Source organism: Argopecten irradians, unplaced genomic scaffold (genome assembly GCF_041381155.1).
Source record: "Argopecten irradians isolate NY unplaced genomic scaffold, Ai_NY scaffold_0208, whole genome shotgun sequence".
NCBI classification, from domain to species: domain Eukaryota; kingdom Metazoa; phylum Mollusca; class Bivalvia; order Pectinida; family Pectinidae; genus Argopecten; species Argopecten irradians.
Window position 1 is genome coordinate 10,478 of NW_027187675.1, and position 27,853 is coordinate 38,330.

Below are 27,853 nucleotides of genomic sequence, written 5' to 3' on the forward strand. Positions count from 1 at the left end.
AATGAAAAGTTTAAATTCATTTTTTTAAAACGAATTGCAAAGTCATTTGATATATGTTACTTGTTTTTTAGCAGTCCAGATCACAGCATTTACATTGCGGTACAATTGCAAGTAGTCGGAAAAAACAAAACTCTGACTGTCGAAAAAATCTGTAGACATCGAATTGAATGCTGTCAACACAAAGGAGACCAGTGATACAGGTTTGGCTGAAGATGGTTTTGGTTGTAAAACCAGACGATGGTGTTACACAGTCTTCATTATCCCGAGTTCATGTTTACGACCACGGAAGACATGTGTTGCGACATCTATATTGACAATGACAATGTTACTAAAAGTATCAACGACGAGGTGGCAAATAAACTCCGAATTCCAGTGTCACCCTTATTTTAGTACACAATGGGAATACAATCAATGAAAACTGGCCATTTCATATCAAGAATGGCGATAATATTCACCTTACCGTTAAGGGTAGAGGAGGAATGATGGAAGGGGATGGCATTAAAAAATCTGAAGATGAAGAACACAGAAGAAGAACTGCTGATCAACCATGTGCAGGTTTAAGATCTTTTCTAATTATTTTTTTTATCTTCTTAACATCAAAGTATCTACAACAACATTATAACAATTAAGGGGTAGTGCGTATTAGAACTGGTCAGGTGGCACAGAGGAATCACACTTGCCTTCTCTAAGTTAAAAAGGAAGAGGTGCTTGACCAGAATATGCGATATGTATACCTATTGCGAGATCCTAAGAAAAACTAATCATTAATTGGCAGGTTTATATACCATTTGTCTGTATAACAGACAAATTTCCTTGATATACTTATAAACATAAATTAACATTTGACGAACTTAGATGACACTCTTCTATTTGTGATTTATTCTAAATACCTTTAGGCCGTTGTAATGCGTCGTCTGCAAGCACAATATGTAAAAATATGTAGAGAATCAAAAAGGAAAAAACCAATATATTTGACATTCAAAACGTGACCATTAAGACGTCACTAATGTTTCAGTATTCCATCTTCTGGATTACGTCGTCATTAATATTTGCCTTAATAAACGGAAAGATTCAGGTTTATTTTTTCTCTTAAAAATGCTTTATTTTGCATTTAATTTTTCTAATTGGACTGACGATAAGTTGACAGTAAGCTAATAACGTTTACAATTCTACAAATTAAAATGTCAAACTCTTTTTTAAGTTATATTTATGTACCTTCAAGTGTAAAACTAATATTCGATTTATTCTTAATTGAGCAGTTTAATTGAAATTAATATAATCTTATAGGGTTCTGTCAAGTGGACAGGGTTATCTCAACCCAAGTGACAGATCTTGGCATGCCAACCCATGGGTTGCCGAGGGTTGGCGGCCAAAATCTTTCACGAAGGTTCAGATATCCCTGTCCAATAAATAGATCCATGTTTGATTCTCTATCTCTCGTTGCTTTCCATCTTTTTCATTATCGCAGGAACGTTGTTATGGGTCAAAATTTATATAGCGCATGTGAGCTATCTCATCCCATCCCCTGTGTAAGATAGAATAATCTTTTCCCTAACATCCACGGGATATCCCTATGAAGTATGGGATCATATATTGATCCTAATTGACCCCGATAACAAGTGTGTGAGAAAAGAGAGGATTGTGGGAATCAAATATAAAATTCTAGGCCAAATAATTATTTTTGTTTTTACGAGGAGATTAGTGTTAAATGGAATATTTGATGATGGATATTGTAAGAGATATTGAAAATCCGGGAGAGGGTTGATATCGGCCATTGCCTAGCTGTTGCCCAATTCAAATTGTAATTGCATCATACAATACAATATTCTGAAATTCTGATATTGCAAGTAGTAAAACTTTCTGGTCGATGTATGGATTTATAATTTATTTTCATGAAAAGATACGGTTTCCAGTACAGACTTTCGATAATTCAATTACTTTGGCTGTTTCGAGATCAATCTGTTTTCCAATGACTTTGTTACCCCAAAGACTTATAAACTGAAAACTACAGAGGCAGAATTCGTTAAGTTTTGTCATCTCTTCAAATGTGATTCACAGCTTCGTGTTTCTAAGACAGCTTTGAAGTCCAAAATGCATATTGATGTGATTCAACAAGAATATCCTCCTACATTCCATTCCAAAGAAAGTGTAACGGATGCAATTTGTGCTAAATTTCAAGATTTACTATCAACACTTTGTTTTCAACTGGATGTTGTAGACGTAACTGCAAAATCATGGAATGTAAATTAACTCAAAAACATTTTATCTTCTTTGGACTGTTATCTGAGTGGCACTGTTATCGGTTATGAAGTATCCGGGGAAAGTCTGAAGTACTGGCTTGTTGGTGACAGTTGTTCCATTGAAAAAATGAATGACATTTTAAATCAGGAGCTAGGTAATGCAAATGTGATAATTGGTCTATATTTGCTATTTTTTTTTTATTAAAATCTGCGAATTATAAACACTAGCGAAATATTACAAAAATTCTTGACGTACCTAAGAACAATAGATTAAAGAATCATAAGAATTTTTGAACCATGAAATTTAACCGCCGAGAAAATGGTTTGCATAAGAAACCATGAAATATTGATCCCGCGAATTTAAAGCGTTATACAGTAACAGACCATTGAAGAAGTATAAATGTTAACCTGAGAAACTTTTGATGAATCATAACTCTGACTACCAAAGGGAACAACTAACTAATTAAATGAAAAATAGACATTTGAAATGTGTGTAGATGATTTAGTTCTGGGTAGAATTTTGACACAGCCACTGGTGTGTTGGTTAATTATAAATTTCAAGAAAAAAAATATTTTCTGATTGGTAATTATCACTAGGTACCAATGATATGAATTTGAAAATCCAGATTTAAAAAAGTTCAAAATATCAATTTTGATATTGAATAGGTGATAACAAAATGCACCATATTTCAAAATTGCTACCCTGGTTTGAGTTTGAGCTGAAGGACCCCGTCTTTTTTCCATTTTTTTTCCATAGGAGGTCCTTTTAAGTATAGAGCATAATACATGTAGGTTACTAATAGCTGGTTTAATATTACATTAGCACAGTGGTCTATGTAAAAGCATTTAGTTGGTTGGTCTCCAAAAGGCCAGCAGAGATGGGGGAGCAATATATAAAATTTCGCATATTCTGTAAAATCCTTCTTCTGCTGAAGGAATAGAAGTTTATTTTCATATTTGGTCTGTAGCATCTTTGACTGAATCGGATAATAAGGGCAAATAGAGGTTATTTTAAAAATCCTTTGAAATTCTACTTCGTTTATATGAATGAAAGGTATGTATCATCGTAATTGTTGTTTTTGTATAAACCAATGGTTTGGGTGCCCTTGAAGTCAGAAGGAACATGCGTATTTGGTGAAATGTGATTTCCCTGATCAGACGTAGTTATGAATAAATTACTCTTAAATATTAAGTTTAATTATAATTTGTGAATTATTTGCCATCTGGACGGATCCCGTCTGATTTAGTCGATGTTTACAGTACTTAAAATCGTACATGCTTCTCGATTGTACGAAGTGTATTAGACTATTGGTGCTTACGTTTTATAAGGAATAGTAGGTTTGCATAGCAATTATTCATTCTTTTATCAAGCCAGCATTGTTGATAATATTGCAGTATCATCTTTCGTCTTGCAGCGTCCTTAATCACTATACCACCAGTTGGTAGTGCACTTGACGAAGATGAATTTGATACTGACGAATTTTTTAGTTGTGAAGACGACACCTCTTCGAGTTCTGAGGATATAACAATGAGTATGAGAATGCCGCATAGTCAACATGAGACGCGTCATGCATCTATCGATGTGGAAAAGGGCCATATTCAGTAATACAAGAAGGTGAGATTGAAGCTACATGTATTTGTAAATTCAGCTAAACTTTAAAATAGTGTTTTTTTTTAATATTTTATTGCATAAAAAACATTTTACATATAAACAACTTGTACATAGTCATCATTCACTAACTTTTCTCATCTCTCATTTTTTTAAGCATTTTATTATATGGTCATCTTAACTTCAGCATATTATCGCACTATTATTTCCTTTCGTTGTACAAATATATCTCATTCTCTCTCATTTTTATTACAATTATATCGTTCTCTTACTTCTATTTCATTCAATATAATATCTAATATTTCCTTAATGCTTGTTAGGTTGTATATTTTTTTACATCCCTCTCATCGACTCATTCTAATTCTCTCATTCTATTACAAGCACACTTCATTTTCTAGTATCGTAGTCAATTTTTCCAATGTCCCATCCAATACAAAAATGTTTGCTGTTCTGATTAAATTATTTTTAGTGTGTCTGAATATAAAAATTTTCGTCATGATCAGTGTTTTGATATTTAATAATATTTTTTGCTTTCCAAATCCACCATTTTGTTGTCATTATGATAAAACTGGTAATGATTTGCTGTTCCTTGTTGAAATAAGTATTCAGTCCTAACATAATGTGTTTTTCTTCCATAATATAATTAGGGGGTAAGTTAAATAGCCTTATAATGACATTTTTAATTTTTTGCCATAGTAATTCATTTTTTGGGCATGAATAAAATAAATGAGTTAAGGTTTCTTCATTAATTTTACAGAATGTACATAGGCCGTTTGATTTCTTCATTAGTTTAAGTTTATGTTCTGTGCTTACTATTCTTTGTATAAGTTTCCATTGAAAATCCTTACATTTTTTATCTGCTATTGAATATTTGATTGTTTGCCAAATTAGTTCCCAATTCATATCCTCGTTATTAAAGTAGTGTTCCCATTTGTTCATTTGTTTAGTTTTTGAGCTATTGCTATACAGAATGTGTTTAAAAACTTTTGAGGTCCTAAGTGTATTTATAATTTTCTCATTGTATATAAGACATAGATCGTCGGTGATCTTAGTAATTTCTTGGGCATTTTCTTGTTGGTTTTCTAAGATTTGTAACCAGTTACTAGGTATTGCCTTCTTTATTTTAGCAAATTCTGATATCCAGTTATGTCTGTTGATTGATTTATTCTGTAATGCTTCGGAAGTTATAAATCTGCTTTCTGTATTATTCCATACATGTTTGATTTTTGATATTCCGCTCTTACACCATTGTTTAAAGAAAAGTGGTTTGTGCTTAAATAATATTTTGTTATTGCCAAAAAGATTCATATTCAATATGCCTTGTCGGGTGTGATTAGAACATTTTTGGATAATGAACTGCCATTGAATTAAGGCCTGCTGAAATATGTCTGGGTATTTTTCCGAGGTCTAACCCTTTTGTGGTGCTACATTTGCAAAGAAAGTAATCAATGTTGAACGCTTTATCGTAAGTTTGGAGCCAGTATTTTCCTAAGATATTCCATGCCTCTGTTTCACTGTGGATAAGCTTATATATCATTTTGACTTTTTTTATTTTATCAATAACGTCTATATCCAACATATCCAATCCACCCTGATTTAAAATAATGTTTTTATTGTATTATTATGTATACATCATTAGGTTTAAAACGTTTTAGTTCATCATATAACATTGTTATAGCATTTTTTATTATTTCAAACAAGTAATTGATACCAAAATCCTTGGTAAATCCTTTACTATCGATGATAGGCCACAGTTAGTATTCTTTCGTGCTATTATTTGAGAAGTAGGTTTGTTTTTCGAAGTCATTTCAGCTGTAAAACAAATGTGATTATTTACAAACCATCATTTATTTAATGAATACAATGTATACTAAGTATACGGACTATTTTGGCAAATTATTTAGGCACGTATATACATATTAAATCGTTGGTTTTCATTATGCCAAACTTTAGTAAACTTAACTGATGCTTATATTTTATATGAATTATCATGGAAGGTGTAACAATTTTCATATTTTTGAGAACATTGTCTGGCGTTTTGCTTTTTATTAACAAACAAATTAAAAATGTATCCAACATAATTTGTTCAAAGTCCACCATTCCACACACAGACGCACACGAGATTATGTATGCAATTACTATACAGGGAAACACTTCTTACAAGAATGTTAACACTTATGTTCAGTATGAAATAAAATATAGTACATAACATAACAGCGAAATTAGTTAAAACTTGGCTGTAATGTTATCTAATACGAATATTATTAGTTATATAGTTAGTTACTGACCCCCTATTATTAGTTATATAGTTAGTTACTGACCCCTATAAAGGCATAGAGGGGTCAGTAAGATTTATAGGGGGGCGAGGGCGTAGCCCCGAGCCTCCTATACTTCTTACTGACCCTCTATGCCTTTATAGGGGGTCAGTAACTGACTATATAAACGAATTTATCGCATCGAGGACCATTTAATTGTTTCGTTAATTCTTTGTTTCCTATTTCATAGTATTTGTTTGGTCAAGAATATGAAATCAAACTTAAATCATACTGGCGAATGATAACAAACAATCGACACTTTTAAAATAATAGGCCTACTTCAGTATGCTACATATTTATTTATTCATTTATTAATTTTCAAGAATTTTCAAATACACTGTATAAGGAACCTGCAGAATAATACTGAATAATTCATAAATCAACAATAAGTTCGACATTCCTATGTACACAGTAGGCCTACCTCAATACTACACCAGACCGTCTGTATATTGAAAGCATCACAAACAAGAGTGACACAAACATCCATCTAACATTTTAAGCACAATCTCCTTGATCATCTGTGCATTCTTGCTGAGATAATCACTGAAAAGTGATGCCGATAAATTGGTTGTAGAGTGAGGATTGATCTGTGTGTCCGAACACCTCCATTTGTTTATAATCACAGTCTAGAAAACGCTTGAATTGCTACGTTTGACTTTCGCCGGGTCATCAACTTACAAACTGGCGTAGGGGAAGCAATTCGTATTTAAAAAAATGCATTTCATTTAATCTGAAGTATTAAAACGATTACAATTATTTTTACACAAAAATTAAATAGTAATATATAGTTTTACGGTAATGAAGTGGTATATTTAGTTGAAGAGAATGTGTTTTAATTTTGAAGCGAGGGCGACAGCCGCCATATTGCACCATAATAAAATTTACTGACCCCCTATAAAGTGTTAGGGGGTCACCACGTGACGGCTCTCCGCCAATCATTTGGGGACATTTCTGTCCGTGGTGCGATAAAAAGGCATAGAGGGTCAGTAAGATTTATATACCTATACTTCTTACTGACCCTCTATCCCTTTATAAGGGGTCGGTAACTGACTAAATAACGAATTTATCGCATAGAGGACAATTCTTTGTTTTTCATTAGGTCTTTGTTTCTTTTTTGTTTTGTGAAGAATCTGAAATCAAACTTGAATCATGCTGGCGAAGGATAAAAACAATCGCCTCTTTTAAAATACTTCATAACTGAGAAGTGGCTTAGGCCTACAAAGGTGGGATTGCAAAATCCGCCCACGTGCCGATTTTTTTCTCTCAAATTTTTTGCAGTGTTAAAGGTGCATTTTATTATTTTGTATGTTTTAAAAACGCATAAAGGGCCATAACTGATGTTTTCTAAAATTACTTTCGGTATGTGGCAAGGTGACCCCTTGTGTCTGTCTTTTGAACATATTTTTATTTTTTTAATTATTTTTGTTAATAAAAGATACCTCGTTCTTTATTTTATATCCATTTATAATGACTTTTACGAATTTAACTTACAACTTAAACTCAAACGATACAAATTAATATTATAATTTAAAAAATAATACCAGCACCACAAAGGTTACAATATTTTTTATTATTATTATTATTCAATATACATATAAATAACATTATGTTCCTTTCACAGAAGGACTTGCACACAAATATCCATATCTAATAGATTATTCTAATCTTGAACACAAACTTTCACCGCTTTCACATTATTTACAGATATATTCATCATTTATTCTTAATTACCTCTCAATCATTCATATCCATTCAAAATAAATTGATATTTGTAATTTCAAATTATTAATTTACATTGTGTATATAATATGTCAGGTAAGGGGAGACAAATCTAATATAAAAAAATCGGTAGAAGGGGGACTACTCCGTATCACCTATTCTGACATTCTATTACAAATATGATATAAATGCTTTCATACTTCTAATAAATTCAGTTGTTACATATTATGTAATGTTATAAGGTAACAATTTTAATTTTGGGCTTTTATTTCGAAACAATGGCAACAATGTATTTAAAACTGTTAGTATCTCATTCGGCATATCCCATAACCCATATGTACCAATTTCACTTATATCTAATAATATTTTGATTTCAACCAATCAGAGACCTCCATTTTGTTTCCATGGCAAACAATCTTTTAAAAAGTGATTCCATATTATTCAGCATATTTCATAACCAATACTATATACCAATTTTCACTTTTTGAAAAATGATAATATTTAAATTTCAACCAATCAGAGGCCTCCATTTTGTTTCCATGGCAACCAATCTTTTTGAAATTGATAACATGTTATTCAGCATACCTCGTAACCTCTATATAAAAATTTTCACCTAATTCTGACAACATTTAAATTTCAGCCAATTAGAGGCTTCCGTTTTGTTACCATGGCAACCAATGTGTTACTATGATATTTAGCATCTAAAATTATTACTGTACACTGATTTTCACTTACATCGGACTTCGGAATCGTAAAGTGCAAATGTATAACTAGGTATACTAACAAAGAAGTGGTCCGTTGCTACCTGCACTCTCTATTTTCAAGTCACTCGCAAACTGTTTTCCCGGATTTTAAATTTGAAACTAATTTACACATAGACAGAAAATGTCATGGGAGTTTTTTTTATTGGAGGTAAAATTGGGGACAAAACCAGTAACATGGTGAAATGAGATGGCAAAGAGCAATGTTTCTTCTTCTTCGTGTTTTTCAAAAAGTGTAAAGTTTTCGTAAAAATTGTTAATTCAAACAAAATATTACGTTAAAAATCTAAAAGAAATGACTTAAATATAAAAATATACTCAAATAATTTATGAATAAAAAATATAGAATATTTAACAAATTCACAGGATTACTGTCGGTATTGAGTTATCTCCAATTGCAGGAGGCAAATATCACCTAGATATAAAGCAATTGGCTGATTTGATATTTCTTGCGTTTTGCGTTGAATTTAAAATGAAATTAAAATATTTCAACTTAAATGAATAACAACTGCTTAAACTGCCATAATCACAATATGATGATATGAACTTTGATGCATTATTCTGTAAAATGATTTGCAACAAGTTGATGGTGTATTTTTCTTTACAGATGATCAAAGTGAAATGAAAGGCGATAAAGGCGATGGCGACATTTCAAACACAAATCATCAGGGAGATGGTTCAAGCTCTCTCGATGCAACGAATATTTCTGTGAATAAAGACAGCCAGAAAATTGGAAAACGTACCACAATGGAAGAGACTGGTATAGATGCCACCTCCATTTTACCGACAGTTGAAACAAAAAATGGTAAGTTATATTCAAAGAATACTTGGTCCTCTGCTGTTTATTTTGTATATAAATGACTTACCATTATACACTAAGCATTCAAATATCGACATGTATGCTGATGACTCTACCATTCACATCAACTGCACGACTCTTGATGTAATTCAATCAATCTCCAAATTGACCTAAATCATATAAAGCAGTGGTGTACAAATAACAATATGGCTTTTTAATAAAGAAAAAACAACATGTATGCTCCTTGGCGAACCTAAAGCATTACATACTGCAGGAGTTTTAGAGCTTGAATTAGACAATTACATATTAAACTCAGACACTACACAAAAAGTGCTAGGGATACACATTGATCACACCCTTAGATGGAATGAACAAGTTAATAAGGTTTACTCTAAATTGGCAACTAGATTAGCCCTCCTCAGAAAATTAAATACCTATTTGTCAAAAGACGCGAAAAACTGTTGTATTATCATGCTTATATCTCACCAATTCTTGACTATGCGTCTATTGTCTGGGGAAATGGTACTAAAGAACAGATAAAACAATTAACAAAAAATCAAAAGCAGGCATTGAGAATAATTCTTAATAAACCACCTCTCTCACCTTCTAAGGAAATGTTTAATGAACTCAAAATACTACCCTTTGAGTATAGAATCAAATACCACATGTGTGTGTGTTAATATATAGACCAATTCACGGACTAGCCCCTGAATACATATCAACATTATTTACACCAGTTTCACCCAGCTGTTCGTATGGTCTAAGGTCAGCCTCAAAAGATGCTTTTGTGCTCCCAAAGCCTCGTACAGAACTAATGAAAAAGTCATTTAGCTACCATGGAGTGATTAACTGGAATTTATTACCCAGGCAAATTAAAGAATGTACGCCACTTGCAAATTTTAAATACCGATTAAAAATGCATTTATTGCAAATGTATATTGAAATTGATTAAATGTTGTAAACAACACAATCGAGATCATGTCCTTGAATAGAATGTGGTGATGAATCTATGTTTACTTTGATTCCTCTAACTTAATTTGTAGTCGTAGTTGATATACATATATATGTAAATGTTTTCGTATGTTATTTTTTTTTATTAATTACCTTATTTTAGTTGATTTACTTCTATCTATCCATGTATAATTTGTCATATTATTGTCTGTTGTATTGCATGCTTTTGTGTCGACCACATGGGAGATGAGCCATTGGCTCAATGGGTCATCGACGTTTAAATAAAGTCATTATTATTATTATAAAGTTATATGCGCCATAACAGGGCAATAATTTTACATGTTACTTTTTCTTCAGTAATCTATTGAAAATCACAGGGTTTGAAGAATTAAATTGTGAAAATCATTCAAATGGACAGACAACCATGTATAATGCCTTACAAACGTTAGTTAGAAAACATTATTTACCAACTGTAAATGTGTTGTTGTTTGTTCCTTATGTATGTTTAGATGGAAATATATGTGCAAAAATCACTATACAATTACTAATAACACTGTAAAAATGTGAAAGGAAATTGTAGACTAACACTTGACTTCATGGTCTGACAGATGTACTAAGTTTAATGCACGGTAGACATTATTGTAATGGTTTTTGGCAGTCATGCCTAAAGTATTTTTAGCTCAAGATTATTTTAAATGTAAAACCCTATGCATTGTGAAGATTGTATTTCTCAAAATATTTGTAACTTTTGGTGGTTAATATGGTTAGTATGAAAAATATGGAACATATTACTTTTAAAATAAAACCCGAACATAGTGGTACAAGCATCATTATCTAAACAAACACAAGGTTTTCCCATTGTTACTTGAATGTAGTTTTTTTTCTATTAAAGCATTTCCCAACTAATCAATAAAAACCAACCGTGATTCTGTATTAGTTTAAAACTAAGTGAGGACAAACGTCACTTGACTCCTGCTCAAGTAGGCAAAGCAACGAACAATAGAAATTTAAAGGACAGATACAAGCTGACTGAAAGAATAGTAGAAGCGGATTGATAGAGCAAAGTAATAGATAATCCCAGCAAAAAACATACTACGATAGTTACAGATTCTTTTGATATATTTATTTTAAAAAGGAAGCAACAATTTCTATTATCTTTCATATGTGAACATCGAAATCAAAGCATTGAAAATTAAATTGTGTTAGTTTAATACCTTGGTATAGTAATATTTTACTTTCGTTATGTTTGGTCTACATTGTTGGTACTACTTATTTGCCCCATTTATCTGTGGTGTCATGTTCTCAGATTGTAAATGTTAACGTAATCCTTAAAGATGCTCCACCGCCGACAGAGCATAAATGCTATTCATCATTTTAACAATAATTGGTGTTTATTCGTGTATATATATGTCTAATTCACACGAAATATAATATAAAATAATTTATTTTGCCTTTGGTGCATGCGCAATCAGTACTTCATTCCATAAAGGATATAGTGCCACGGAATTTTTTAGGGATGCAATTAATTATTTTTTTTTATGTTTTTAACTTGAAGTAAAATTAGAAGATCAAACTTTTAAATGGTGGTACTGGTGTGAAGTAAGTTACTTTTGTAACTGAAGAAAAATACTTAATCGTCTGCTCCTGTTTTTAATAGTGAAAAAATACCATTTGTGAGACCGCAGAACCAAATGATTTCGCTATATACGATATATTAACGTTTGCCACTGTCCAGGTTAAATGGAGTTTTCAAGTCTGGTCACCTGTCACTAATTTTGAAGAATGACATCTGGCATACCTGTGAATAAAAAGAAATAAAGATCTACCATCTTGCTAAACTTTTATGTGGGGGTTCCATCTTATGCTGAATTCCGCACCAAAAATAACCAAAATATTCATGAAATTCCAATATTGATTACCTCCCCCTGTCAGACACACACTTGACAGAATTTTAAAATTTCTTTACATATTTTACATCCACATGTGTATGCCCAATCCACACATTAAACATTTGAAATTTGATGCGCCCCTGACCTCTCTATACCCAAAAAATCAGCAGGCTCCGAAACATTCACCTCTCTATGAAATTTCTTGGTGTGCCACTCAATAAAGATTCACAGGGATTGAGTCCAGGAATCGTTTTAATATTTTTTACGTCTTGCGTTGCATTTTGAATTTAAAATATTTATAGTGTTAGCTATTACAATATGCTAATATGAACTTTAATGGGTTTGTTCTCTAAATGCTATTTGCAACAAGTGGATAGTGGGTTTTTTCTTTACAGATGGTCAAAGTGAAATGAAAGGCGATAAAGGCGATGGCGACGTTTCAAAAACAAATCATCAGGGAGATGGTTCAAGCTCTGTCGATGAAACGAATATCTCTGTGAATACAGACAGCCAAAAAAACAAAGAATGGTTAGTTATATCTAAAGTTATATGCGCCATAACTGGGGAATAATTTTACATGATACTTTTTCTTCAGTAATCTATTGAAAATCATAGGGTGTGATGAATTAAGTTGTGAAAATCATTCAAAATGGACAGAAAACTATGTATACTGCCTTACAAACGTTAGTTACAAAACAGAATTTGCCAACTGTACATTTGTTGTTGTTTGTGCCTTATGCATGTTCAGATGGAATCTTACCTGCAGATATCACTTTACAATAACTAATAAAACTGTTAAAATGTGAAATGAAATTGTAGACAAAACCTTGACTTTATGGTCTGACCGATGATCTCATTGCAATGCACTGTTAGATGTAAATATATTATGATTTTTGGCACGACTGTCAAAAGTCATTTTAGCTTTTATTTTTAAAAGTTAAAGCATATGCACTGTGAAGATTTGTGATTCTCAAAATGTTGATCACTTAAGGTGGATAATATGATTAGTATGAAAAACTCGGCACATATAACTTTTGAAATAAAACCCGAACATAGTGGTAAAAGTGTCGATATCAGAAAAAAACATAATGTTTTCCCATTATTATTTGAAAGTAGTTTTGTCTATTAAAGCGTTTTCCATCTAACCAATACACAAATAACGAGAATATGTTAGACCGAATATGTTCGAAAGTTTTACAAAGACTTCATTCTTCCCGTGAGTGTTTCCTTTCAATTCAAAGCAGATCAATTGCTCCCCAAAAACAATCTTACGATTAAAAACTTTGCTTTAAATTTCACTCTTGATTCAATTCAAAGGTATTTGGAAATAAAACCAATCGTGGTTTTGCATGAGTTTAAAACTATAGTATGTCAAACTTCATTTGACTCCTGGTCAGAAAGGGAAGGTAAATAACAATTGGAATTCAAAGTGAAACGTTTTTTTGTTGATACCGAATCCCATTTACTGTTTGAGTGCATTTAAGCCTAATTGTTTTCCTAGGGACTGATACAAGCTGCCTGTAAAAATACTAGAATTAGATTGATAGAGCAAAGTAATTAAAAATCCCAGCAAAAACAGAATACGTTAGTAACAGATTAATTTGATATATTTAACTTAAAAAGGAAACAGGAATTTCTATTATCTTTCATATGTGAACACCAAAATCAAAGCATTGGAAATTAAAGTGTGTTAGTTTTGACGCCTTGGTATAGTAATATTTTACTTTCGTTGTACGAGGTAGTCAATATTGGTCAAGGACGTAAATCATCAATTCGACAATGTTGGGTCCACACTGTTATAACTACTTATTTGCTCCATTTATAAGTGATGTTATGTACTCAGTTTGTGGATGTTAACGACATCCTTAAATCATATATCTGTGTGTTTTTTATCACTGTTTTTTTTCCTACATGATATGTTTTTGGTAGTGTATCGCTGAAGTTAAAGATTCATAGGAATAACTGCCAGTATGAGTTATCTCCAATTGCAGGAGGCAAATATCACCAAAATATAAAGCAATTGGCTGATTTGATATTTCTTGCATTTTGCGTTGATTTTAAAATGAAATTAAAATATTTCAACTTAAATGAATGACAACTGCTTAAACTGCCATAATCATACAATATGCTAATATGAACTTTAATGGATTTGTTCTGTAAATGATTTGCAACAAGTGGATAGTGGTTTTTTTCTTTACAGATGGTCAAATTGAAATGAAAGGCGATAAAGGCGATGGCGACGTTTCAAAAACAAATCATCAGGGAGATGGTTCAAGCTCTGTCGATGAAACGAATATCTCTGTGAATACAGACAGCAAAAAAAAACAAAGAATGGTTAGTTATATCTAAAGTTATATGCGCCAATAACTGGGGAATAATTTTTCATGATACTTTTTCTTCAGTAAGCTATTGAAAATCATAGGGTGTGATGACTTAAGTTGTCAGAAAATCATTCAATATGGACAGAAAACTATGTATACTGCCTTACAAACGTTAGTTACAAAACAGAATTTGCCAACTGTACATTTGTTGTTTGTTTGTGCCTTATGCATGTTTAGATGGAATCTTACCTGCAGATATCACTTTACAATAACTAATAAAACTGTTAAAATGTGAAATGAAATTGTAGACAAAACCTTGACTTTATGGTCTGACCGATGATCTCATGCGATGCACTGTTAGATGTAAAATATAATGATTTTTGGCACGACTGTCAAAAGTCATTTTAGCTTTTATTTTTAAAAGTAAAAGCATATGCACTATGAAGATTGTAATTCTCAAAATGTTGGTCAATTTTGGTGGATAATATGGTTAGTATGAAAAACACGGCACATATCACTTTTGAAATAAAACCCGAACATAGTGGTAAAAGTGTCGATATATCAGAAAAAAACATAATGTTTTCCCATTATTATTTTATAAGTAGTTTTGTCTATTAAAGCGTTTTCCATCTAACCAATACACAAATAACGAGAATATGTTAGACCGAATATGTTCGAAAGTTTCACAAAGACTTCATTCTTCCGTGAGTGTTTCCTTTCAATTCAAAGCAGATCAATTGCTCCCCAAAACAATCTTACGATTCAAAACTTTGCTTTAAATTTCACTCTTGATTCAATTCAAAGGTATTTGGAAATAAACCAATCGTGGTTCTGCATTAGTTAAAACTATAGTATGTCAAACTTCATTTGACTCCTGGTCAGAAAGAGAAGGTAAATTACAATTGGAATTCAAAGAAACGTTTTTGTTGATACCGAATCCCATTTACTGTTTGAGTGCATTTCAGCCTAATTGTTTTCTTAGGTACTGATACAAGCTGCCTCTAAAAATACTAGAAGTGGATTGATATAGCAAATTAATAAATATTCCCAGCAAAAACAGAATACGTTAGTAACAGATTAATTTGATATATTTATCTTAAAAAGGAAGCAACAATTTCTATTATCATTCATATGTTAACATCGAAATCAAAGCATTGAAAATTAAATTGTGTTAGTTTAACACCTCGGTATAGTAATATTTTACTTTCGTTATGTTTGGTCCACATTGTTGGAACTACTTATTTGCCCCATTTTTCTGTGGTGTCATGTTCTCAGATTGTAAATGTTAACGTAATCCTTAAAGATGCTCCACCGCCGACAGAGCATAAATGCTATTCATCATTTTAACAATAATTGGTGTTTATTCGTGTATATATATGCCTAATTAACACAAAAAATAACATAAAATAATTTATTTCGCCTTTGGTGCATGCGCAATTAGTACTTCATTCCATAAACGATATAGTGCCACGGAATTTTTTTCGGGATGCAATTAATTATTTTTTTTTTGATATTTTTAACTTGAAGTAAAATTAGAAGATTAAACTTTTAAATGGTGGTAATGGTGTAAAGTAAGTATCTTTTGTAACTGAAGAAAAATACTTAATAGTCTGTTCTTGTTTTTAATAGTGAAAAAATACCATTTGTCAGCGGTGGAGCATCTTTACATTGTAAATCTATGTTCAAGAAGTGTTTTTGTATCAATGTTTGTCTGTCTGATAATTTTTGGTAGTGTACCACTCAAGATAAAGATTCACAGGAATACTGTCGGTATTGAGTTATCTCCAATTGCAGGAGGCAAATATCACAAAGTTATAAAGTAATTGGCTGTTTTAATATTTGTTTACGTCTTGCGTTGCATTTAAAATGAAATTAAAATATTTATAATAGTTAAACGAATGATAGCTACTTACGCTGACTTAATTACAATATTCTAATGTGAACTTTAATGGGTTTATTCTGTAAATGATTTGCAACAAGTGGATAGTGGTTTTTTTTCTTTACAGATGGTCAAAGTGAAATGAAAGACGATAAAGGCGATGGCGACGTTTCAAAAACAAATCATCAGGGAGATGTTTCAAGCTCTGTCGATGAAACGAATATCTCTGTGAATACAGACAGCCAAAAAACAAAGAATGGTTAGTTATATCTAAAGTTATACGCGCCATAACTGGGAAATAATTTTACATGTTACTTTTTCTTCAGTAGTCTATTGAAAATCATAGGGTTTGATGAATAAAGTTGTGGAAATCATTCAAAATGGACAAAAAACCAGGTACTATCTGTAGGGATCAACCAACTAAATAAAAAAAAAGACCTTCGAAATGGCCCCTGTGTATACAAGATTGAGCCCAGGATAGAATTTTAACCCGGCCACTGATTGGCTGGCTAATTATGAATTTCAAAAGTAAAAATGTTTTCTGACAGGTAATTATTCCTAGATAACCATGATATCAATTTGGAAATTCATATTGAGATTTAGGTTCAAAATATCAATTTTGATAATGAATAGGTAAAAACATTAGAATTTCCGGATATTTTAGTGCAAAATGCGCCTGATTTCAATAAAGCTACCCTGGTTGGAGTTTGAGCAGAAGGACCCAAACTTTTTTTTCTATCTAGTGTTATATGAGAACCTAGACTTTAATTATAGAACACAATACCTAACTAATATTCCTTTGTTTTAATAATACAGTACAAAACTTTAACAAAGTTTAACACTGTGGTCTATGTAAAATCATTTAGTTGGTTGCTCTCTATAATGCCTTACAACCGTTGGTTAAAAAACAGAATTTTCCAACTGTACATTTGTTGTTGTTTATGCCTGATGTATGTTTAGATGGAATCTTACCTGCAGATATCACTTTACAATTACTAATAAAACTTTTAAAATGTGAAATGAAATTGTAGACAAAACCTTGACTTTATGGTCTGACCGATGATCTCATTGCAATACACTGTTAGATGTAAGTATAAAGATTTTGGCACGACTGCCAAAAGTCATTTTAGCTTTCATTGTTAAAGTTAAAGCATATGCACTATGAAGATTGTAATTCTCAAAATGTTGGTCAATTTTGGTGGATAATATGGTTAGTATGAAAAAACACGGCATATATACCTTTAGAAATAAAACCCAAACAAAGTGGTACAAGTGTCGATATCTGATGAAAAAATGCTTTCCCATTATTATTTGAAAGTAGTTTTGTCTATGAAAGCGTTTCCCATCTAATCAATACACAAATAACGAGAATATGTTAGACCGAATATGTTCGAATGTTTCACAAAGACTTCATTCTTCCGTTAGTATTTCCTTTCAATTCAAAGCAGATCAATTGCTCCCCAAAACAATCTTACGATTAAAAACTTTGCTTTAAATTTCACTCTTGATTCAATTCAAAGGTATTTGGAAATAAACCAATCGTGGTTTTGCATGAGTTAAAACTATAGTATGTCAAACTTCATTTGACTCCTGGTCAGAAAGGGAAGGTATATAACAATTGGAATTCAAAGACACGTTTTTGTTGATACCGAATATCATTTACTGTTTGAGTGCATTTAAGCCTAATTGTTTTCCTAGGGACTGGTACAAGCTGCCTGTAAAAATACTAGAAGTAGATTGATAGAGCAAAGTAATAAAAAAAATCCTAGCAAAAACAGAATACGTTAGTAACAGATTAATTTGATATATTTATCTTAAAAAGGAAACAGTAAATTCTACTATCTTTCAAATGTGAACACCAAAATCAAAGCATTGAACATTAAATTGTTAGTTTGACGTCTTGGTATAGCAATATTTTACTTTCGTTATACGAGGTAGTCAATATGGGACAATGACGTAAATTATCAATTCGAAAATGTTGGGTCCACACTGTTATAACTACTTATTTGCCCCATTTATAAGTGATGTTATGTACTCAGTTTGTGGATGTTAACGACATCCTTAAATCATATATATGTGTTTTTTTATCATTGTTTTTTTCCCTACATGATATGTTTTGGTAGTGTATCGCTGAAGTTAAAGATTCATAGGAATACTGCCAGTATTGAGTTATCTCCAATTGCAGGAGGCAAATATCACCTAGATATAAAGCAATTGGCTGATTTGATATTTTTTGCGTTTTGCGATGAATTTCAAATGAAATTAAAATATTTCAACTTAAATGAATGATAACTGCTTAAATTTCCATAATCACAATATGATGATATGAACTTTAATGCATTAGTCTGTAAGTGATATGCAACAAGAGGATAGTGGGTTTTTTCTTTACAGATGGTCAAAGTGAAATGAAAGGCGATAAAGGCGATGGCGTCGTTTCAAACACAAATCACCAGGGAGATGGTTCAAGCTCTGTCGATGCAACGAATATTTTTGTGAATACGGACAGACAGAGAATTGGCAAAAGTAATACAATGGAAGAGACTGGTGTAAATTCCACCTCCATTTTACCGGCAGGTGAAACAAAGAATGGTGAGTTATATTTAAAGTTATATGTATGTACCATAATTAAGCAAACATTTTACATGTTACTTTTTCTTCAATTATCTATTGAAAATCATAGTGATTGATGTATTAAATTGTGAAAATCATTCAAATGGACAGACAACCATGTATAATGCCTTACAAATGTTATTACAAAATAGAATTTAGCAACTATATTTGTTGTTTGTGCTTTATGACGAATAGTTGTGTGAATACAGACTGCCAGAAAATTGGCAAATATATTCCACCTCCATGTTACCGACAGATGAAACAAATAATGGTAAATGATAAGTTATATTTGAACATAGAAGCACACATATATAAAAAACAATTGTTGACATTTTTAAAATACATTGTCATAATTTTACTATTTGATTCAATGTTTGTCACCTAAATACCCAAATAACAATGATAATGTTCATGTTTTATTTAAAACAAAAAACTTTACCACACCAATAAACTTATAATTAGAAACTTTCCTATAAATTTCACTCAATTAATCTTCAACCGGGAACATATATGGTTTGTGCCAGGTCAGACCGTCCGGCGTTATCAGGACTCTATTTCCTATGCCATCGGGCAATAAACATCATGATTGGCATGTGACTCCACCTAGCCGGGAGCAGTGTCATATACCAAGATGAGGTCACTATGAATCATAAATCTTTGTTCAAGAAGTGTTTTAGCGGTCTGAGGGGATGTTGACTTATAAGCGTAACTACTATATCTCACGCTGTAGAAGTATACAGAAAGACATCTCGGACAAATGTTAGAACTGTACATGAATTAGCGCAATGACACGAGTTCGAAAGGCGTTTAAAATAATGACACTGCTAAAATTAGTACACGGACAGTTAGCTTTGCAGTCTGGTTTTTAGTCCCCGACCGGCGGAACTGAAGGGAATTGTAGTGTTAGTGTCTGCTTGTCTGTCTGTCCGTTTGTTGATTTCCAGACTTAAGACAAGTTTGATGAATTTTAATGAAACTTCATCTAATATTAGCTGATATGGAAACATGGCATTGGATTAACTTCCGGGTCAACAGGTCAACTACAAAGGTCACTGTTACTAAAAATACATTTGTTTGTGAAATGTTTGGTTCCATACAATAACTTTAGAAAGGATTGATATATTGTGTTGAAACATTTGTAACTCATGAGAAAAAAAACAGCTTGGGATTCATGTTCGTTGTTTATAGTGTGCTAGTTCTATTCTAAGACTCGTGTAAAATTCTGTCGATATTGTATGATATACAAAGAACTCAGTAGGCAATCACTACAGTGTAGTCAAATAGTTAAATGAATAAATTAGGTTTTTTATATTTATTGCTTGTCATGCTGAATTAAAATCGAACATATATTAATATAACCTATACACGGATAACGTTGGCTTACGTTTCCTTAAACACAACTGTTTTTTTTAGATGATGATCAAAATGAAATGTGCGACGATAAAGGCGACGGCGGTTCACAGTCAATGGATCAGATAAACGAAATAGACGATGATTCAACAATAACATCAAAGATAACAGAAAAGCAGATCGAGGGTGAAAATAGAATGCCGAAAAAACCTGATCCCCCTTTAAATTCATCAGCACTGGAAACACTGAATGGTAAGTTATCAGCTACCATAAGTTGAACATGTTATTAACACATTCTTGCTTTTTAATAAAAAAAATGTTACCCTTCAATAATCTAATTTCCATATGCATTGTTACCTTAGATACAACACTATATATTAAATCTTTATAGTAAAGCGGCGTACGAAAACACTGCATATTTGAAAGCATTAAACTTAACATACAAGCAGTTATGACTACCAAAATGAGATTTATATCGCTAATTAATCACATGTACCTACTTCCGGTTTCTCTCACATGGTTCATTGACAACACTTTGCGATCGTTTTTTATTCAGTTATTAGTAATTTCACAATTACAAATATTCGGGGAATTTCTAAAGTATGTTTTTTTTTTAAATCCGCTGGTCGGACTAATGGGATAACCAGGCAGGGTCGCTAGGACACATAACGCAGACGGAAAAGACTGTTGTCTTATGAAAGTAATTATCGGAATGATAGTGCAAATACCTATCAACTCTATTACATTAACAAAAGCTTTACTTATTTGTTCAACTTCATTCAGTCATATAATTAATGTGATTATATGTTGAAATAAAGGTCTTCCTGATCATTTGTTTTTTTTAAATAATATAATAATACCCTTAACATAAATAGTGTATGTATTTAACCTATCAGTCATCGCATATTGAAGATTGTCAAATATAAGCGTTCCCTGTGAAATCATTTAAATAAAAAAAAATCATTGTTATTTCCACAACTGAACGATTGTTGAATCCCAAAACGTATCTTGACTAAAGTCTTATTTGTCATTTTTAGTAATTAGCACTTTCAGTTAACTAAAAAATGTACTTGTCAATGCTCTTTTCTGGCATTTCATAAATGAAGCATCTGTAAATAAAATCGAAGACAAGCACAAGAGCAGTTGAAACACCAAAAGATAAGTTAATGGCGCAAGTTCATATACCAGTCTCCCCTTCAACTCAAAAACCAGGTGAGTGCTTCTCTGATACTTACCATTGAAAAGAGTACATAAAGATAATGACTGAAAGATAATCTGTACACCAGAAGCTTAAAATGATTGATCTGTTTTAATTTATTTTAACATTCTTAAACCTTTTTGTTGATATAACCACCAAATTATTTTAATTCAATTTTTTAACGTATATTTCGTATTAACAATATATATTAACTATATTACAAAGTGTTTGAATAACGTTCGGTTAGACTATCGCTGACAGTGCATGTCATAATCAGAAATTGTACTCGACCGTGTCATAGAATTATTGAATTATAAATTCGGTAATGAATGTTACAAAAAAAAATTCTTTTTCAGATCAGAAGGACATAATCAAATACTTCGAACTGGAGAAATACTTTCCTGGTCAGCTTACTTTCAACGAAGTAATGAAAATAACTAGGGACGAAAAAGAGGAGGCAGTGACACCCACGGATGTACCCTTCATTACTGTGCGTAAATTGATAATGTTAGAACACACAGGAAGAGAAAGTGTTTATCATGCCTTCTATAATCGAAAAAGTCACGTTAAAGCATACAAACATAATCCAATTGATTTACTGCTTTCATTTTTCCACTGTCTAAGTCCACAGTTAAAATGTATTGTTTGTTCAAAAATGTTTATGTGTCATATGGCAATACCTATAGTTTATCCTTCCCCCATTCAGTCAGAAAAACTCATCTTTTCCCTATGGCCACTTCATGCATTAACAGTAAATGATGGAACAATGGACCAAGGTATTGGTAATGTTGAACAACATGTTGTTTCGTTTTTGAAGCTAGGACGTCCAAAAAATATCTAAATCGGAAATTGCAAATAACATCTTACATAAAACCAGCATTCAAACTTTCTTCAACTTTCACTGTAAATGTGGCTCGAATGAAAAATATTACAGTAGAGGGCTGATAGAAACCGCATGGTACTTCCCATCCTCAAAATCAGAAGAAGGTGATAGCTTAAATAGAACAACACAGATTTTAAATCTCAGGGGTGACTCTGCAGAGCACGAGAAGCAAACTGAGTTATTAAAAGCGGTCTCTGACATCATGATAATAGTGACAGATGTTAAAACCTTAGAAAGTACCGACTTGGTTAACACAATCGAGCGATGTGTTCATGTTTTATTTCTAGTAGATGATGATGTAACCGATGATTGGTTTGAAACACTGAAAGCTAGCCGTGGGTTACAAGGTGAAAGTCGGGTTGATTTTATTAAAGTAAAATATGTCAGCATGTCAGAGATTAAAGAATCGATACTTCTCGTTCTTCAAACGGTACTCCAAAAAGCGAAGCCAAGTACACTAATTGGGATATGTGAAAATGCTAGAGAGATGGATATAAGTGTTGACACAGATCACCACGATGGTGCGATCAAAACAGCAGAAGCCCTATATGCCGCAGTAAAAGATACACCTCTGCAAGAAGCGAAAACCAGATTTACACCACTTCAAACAAACCTCTGGAAAGAATTCTCGGATACAGAGAAAGAATTCAAAAAGCCAGGTCACTTTAGTGGCCAAGCAAAAGGCGAGCTTCAAAAGCGACAGAAAAAAATTAGGCTCAGTCAATTAAAAATGTTCAAGGATATGTCAAGATGTCAGACTGCAATGAGTAAATTCATTGATGCTTTTGTTACATTTGATGATGTAGAATTATATTATTATCTTGAAACATTAAAATTCAATCTTGATGAATGGACCAGGGTAGATATTCCGATATACAGAAAGCAGTATCAACAAGCATATGACGATTTTAAGACACAGGATAACCAATCCAAATTGACAGAAGTTGAAAACGCAGAAAAAAATCTTAGCGATGCATCATTTGGAATTGAGCATTTCTTCCGTGAATTAGGACAAGTGTATGAAGCAAACAGCTCCACTAATAATGGTTTTGATGGCAGTAAATATGCTAAAGCAGCTGCACGATCAATCATTTTAGGATATCCTTTTGAATTAATGGACGGGGACGTGGCCAACATACCTATAACATGGATAAAGGCAGTTTTTACTGAACTTAATAATGCATTGGGCAAAAACAGATTATTGACGCTTTCTATCCTTGGTGTTCAAAGTTCTGGCAAGTCAACTTTGCTAAATGCCATGTTTGGGTTATCGTTCTCAGTAAGTGCTGGCCGATGTACAAGGGGAATATACATGCAACTTATGCCCGTAGAAACCGGACAGTTCAATTTTGATTATGTGTTAGTCGTAGACACAGAAGGACTTAGAGCCGAAGAGGTTGGTCATATAGCTTACCATCATGACAATGCGTTAGCTACCATGGTGATAGGAATGGCAGACATAGTTATTATCAATATACAAGGGGAGATTACCAGCGAAATCAAAGATATTCTTCAAATCTGTGTACATGGTTTCCTGAAAATGACATTAGCAAATCAGAAATTGAAAATGAGACAGTCTTGCATATTCGTTCATAACAATGTATCGGCGCATAATGCTGGGAAATTAATTCATTCCCGTAATAAGTTAGAAGAAACCCTGAATATCATGACAAGAGAGGCAGCAGAAGAGGAAAATGTTTCAAATATTACACAATTTAAACAAGTCATTGAATTTGACAACAATCAACATATTCTGTATTTGCCGACTCTGTGGAGAGGTGAGCTCCCAATGGCCACAGTAAATGAGGGATATAGTAAAAGCGTCAAAGTTTTAAAAAGGAAAAATACTTGAAAATGTAAATGAACGAGACACTTACTTCTATGGTTTTCTTGAAAGTTTTTGTCATATACGAGATCTTTGGAATGGAATTTTGGCCATTGATTTTGTTTTCAGTTTTCGAAATAGCGTAGAAATGAAAAATTACAACCTCTTAGAGGATAAGTTAAATGCTTTTGTTTGGGAACTCGAATGTTATCAAATTGAGATATTAAGGCAGTTTCAAGGACATTTGAAGAAGTATAATTCTTGTGAAGAACTTTCAAGAGACAAACAAAGTTATCGAAAGACGTATATAAACCTATTTCGTGATAAAGAAGTTTTTTATAAGGGGTCGATTGGAGAACCTTTTCGAAGACAGTAAATCGAAATTCATACAATGGAAATGTACGAAACTAAACAATTGGGAGAATCAATTCAAAATGTTAGATTATGAATTGCAAACAGAAATGAATACTATACAAAAGCACTGCCAAGTAGACTTAGAAATGCAAAAGACTATGGATAAAAACAAAAGAGAAATATTGCGAAAAGCTACAAAGTCAGCGGAAGAAATGATAGAAAATCACTCAACAGATACAAAGATACTCGAAACATTTAATGCCATGTGGAACAGTTGGGTGTCACAATGGGAAGTGTACGAAGAAGTTTACGAAGATATAGACGATACTTTAAAAGAAATATTATTTGATACATATCAGAAATACCGGGAATTGATCGAGAAAGAATTTAAAGAGTATCAATTACCGGCAACAGATGGAAAACTTTGTTTGCATGGAAGTCTAGACAAATTTGATTTTACAGATTTCACCAAAGCAAAATCAAAAGCACGTCATTTTTTGGAGAAATTTCCATTGATGAAAAATCCACAGCGAAATATTCAGGTCATTGATTTGGTAAATATGATATTTAGAAAATATGACACTAAACTAGCAGATTTATCGAAATCAGACTGGAAATTCAATAAAACCGAAGTTAAGGAAATGACAAAATGTATCACAGAACAGATTGATATATTTAATAACGAAATGAAAGACAACTTTACTATTTCAGACAAATGTAAATTGAAGCTGAATGTCGTAGCATTTCGTCATGCAAAACCGCTATTTGAGAAATCCCCAAAAGCAGTACAGAGAAAAATACAGTATAACAGCAAAACTTGAGAAACACAAAACAATAGTTTGGGAACATTTTACTGATATCGTTCAACAAAAGTCTTCAGATATAGTGGCTAGAAACAGATTTTGTGAAATAATCCGTGAAACTGTCGAAGAGTACGTTAGGCAGCAATTACCAGACATGATCTTTACAGAAATAGTTGATGAGTTTTTAGCTAAAAAACACGAACTTTGCATCAAAATATTGGAGGATCTTGCAGAGAAAAATGAATTCAACTTGTATATCGAATATATAAATGATACGTACACATATTCATTTCGTTGGATGACGGAGTTTATCAATAAAAAATGCTTCAAAAAAGCTAGATATCATGAATTAGCTAATTCGAAAACGAGAGTGATATTAAAAAAGCTTTCAGAAGTTATCAGTATACAGACAGACGTACCTCTAAATGAATGGCTCAGTCATTTTTCAAGATAAAACAAAAGATGAGTTACCAATTAGTCATGATGCATTTTATCTGGTACGGGAACAAGTCGTGTCAGACATGAACGACTTTCGACACAAGTTTGATTGAAGATTTAGAAAAAAATACCAAAGAAAATTAAAGAAACGTTTTTCAAAAGACACTGCGAATTCAGTAATATGGCAGAGCCCTACTCCCTACCAAAAGGTCATGAATAAATTGTGGGGATGTAAAAGTATTTGCCCTTTCTGTAAGGAATCATGTAAATGGAACCACTACCATGACGGTACCCCACACTCTTGTATACAACATCGTCCTTCAGGATTGGCTGGTTGGCGTAACTCACAAACTACGGTTACAGTTAGTGAGAACTGTTCGTTTCTAGTTCAATCCACTGCTAAGTTTAAATGCGGGAGTAAAGGTACATTATGTAAACGTGATTCAGACATTTGTGAGATAAGCGGAACCACTGATGAGCATCATCCCTACACGGATTATATATAAAGTACGCACCAGATTGGGATATCCCACCTTCTCCTGATATCTCCTCCTCCGTATACTGGGCTTGGGTGATGTGTAGGTTTAATGAAGATCTAGCTAAAACATTATGAGATTAAGAAGGCTGAAATTCCTGAATCTTGGAAAACATACAGCAAACAGGACGCCATTAAAAGTTTAAGAGAGTACTGATATTTAGTGATACTGACATGGAATTCATGACTTTGTGGGTCGTTTACTACAACCTGTTAATGATGTTCTAATCCAAACGCATAATAAAAATGAACTTTTCTCTTCTGTTTTCTATTAAAAGGAAACAAAAATCCACCCTTTAAAAATGAACGCATATTAATGGAAAGCTAGAAGAGTGCTTTTTTGAAATGACATTAGTTCGTCTGCAGGGAGTTAATGCTTTTTTAGAATTCTGTGTTATAATTATTGTAAGTACACATCATTAATGTGAAAAGAAAGTATAATGAGTCATTCCTTACTTTAATCACACAACATGCATTGTTTCCTGCATGTACATATCGGATTTTCCTTTTCAGAAAAACAATCTCAATTCTTGAATATTTTTTTTTGTTATTTTATAAAGACCTTGATGTGTTAATATTTTGAGCTTGTTAATTTATGTATTATACCTATTGTTAACTAAAATCATTACTTCTAGTATTGTATATAGATTTAAATGGAAATTAAAAGTGGTCCCGCAAAAAGATATTAAAACCGGGGTTATTTTGTGATAATTTTTATGGATCTTAAAACATATCGGATGTGATATTAATTTTTCTAGAAATAATTACTTTTTTTTGCGTTTTAGATAAATTTGCTTCCCGAACGTTGCCGCAGTATGTTATATTTGATTTCTTCATATCAACAAGCAACTAAATTATAGTGTGTTTTCTATCTTTGATCTGTTTTGTCTGTATAAATGTGGTGATGCTATGATATATTGCGTTAAGATTGCATTCATTAATAAAGAACCGTATACATGAGAAATGCATTTGATATATAACTAAAATATTTAACTTTGATTAAGAGAATATTCAGTCATCATTAGTTTTAAACAATGAAACAATTTGAATTCAGTTTTGAAATAGTTGGTATTGTATTATAATTTCACTTCAACTGTTATTGAATAATTTTCACTTTTAGTATGATATGCATATCAAATCTGAACTGAATACTTATTTTACGATATAATTGTAGTTATAGGGCAAATTCAAACATTCAACACTTAATACATTACTATTAAACTCATTTGGGTTATCCGTAAATTGGTTGTTAGCTACATATATATACGATTTTGCACATGTGCTCCGAATTAGCAAAGTAAAAATAAGAAAATGCTTTATATAAAATTGGAAACTTACCAAAATGAAGATAAAAAACCGAAAAAAAGAAGAAAA

At 32.2% G+C, this 27,853-nt stretch overlaps 2 protein-coding genes and 1 long non-coding RNA gene across 3 annotated transcripts; all 3 read left to right on the forward strand.

The window, feature by feature from the left end:
• Nucleotides 1-75: 75 nt before the first annotated feature.
• LOC138312104 (uncharacterized) lies at nt 76-12,800 on the forward strand. Its single transcript, XR_011206859.1, has 3 exons — nt 76-555; nt 3,656-3,855; nt 12,679-12,800. It is a non-coding gene; the product is annotated as an uncharacterized lncRNA (long non-coding RNA).
• Nucleotides 12,801-16,615: 3,815 nt separating this feature from the next.
• Nucleotides 16,616-20,721, forward strand: LOC138312106 (protein rtoA-like). The gene is made up of 3 exons (XM_069253151.1): nt 16,616-16,742; nt 18,875-19,072; nt 20,507-20,721. Exons 1-3 carry the CDS (start codon nt 16,625-16,627, stop codon nt 20,719-20,721), a joined length of 531 nt encoding a protein of 176 aa, XP_069109252.1. The 5' UTR covers nt 16,616-16,624.
• A 764-nt stretch (nt 20,722-21,485) lies between these two features.
• LOC138312107 (interferon-induced very large GTPase 1-like) lies at nt 21,486-26,775 on the forward strand. The gene is given in 4 exon segments (XM_069253152.1): nt 21,486-21,655; nt 21,998-22,471; nt 22,473-24,366; nt 24,368-26,775. Coding segments are annotated over 4 exon segments (2,772 nt in total). The 5' UTR covers nt 21,486-21,609; the 3' UTR covers nt 24,726-26,775.
• The last annotated feature ends 1,078 nt before the right edge of the window (nt 26,776-27,853 follow it).

What these genes read in the sequence shown, in the direction of transcription:
- LOC138312106 (XM_069253151.1), top strand. Translation starts at nt 16,625, where the DNA reads ATGAAAGACGATAAAGGCGATGGCGACGTTTCAAAAACAAATCATCAG. An exon ending in CAGCCAAAAAACAAAGAATG is followed by an intron (nt 16,743 to 18,874) that starts GTTAGTTATATC and finishes TTTTCTTTACAG; the next exon opens with ATGGTCAAAGTGAAATGAAA. An exon ending in GGCAGGTGAAACAAAGAATG is followed by an intron (nt 19,073 to 20,506) that starts GTGAGTTATATT and finishes TGTTTTTTTTAG; the next exon opens with ATGATGATCAAAATGAAATG.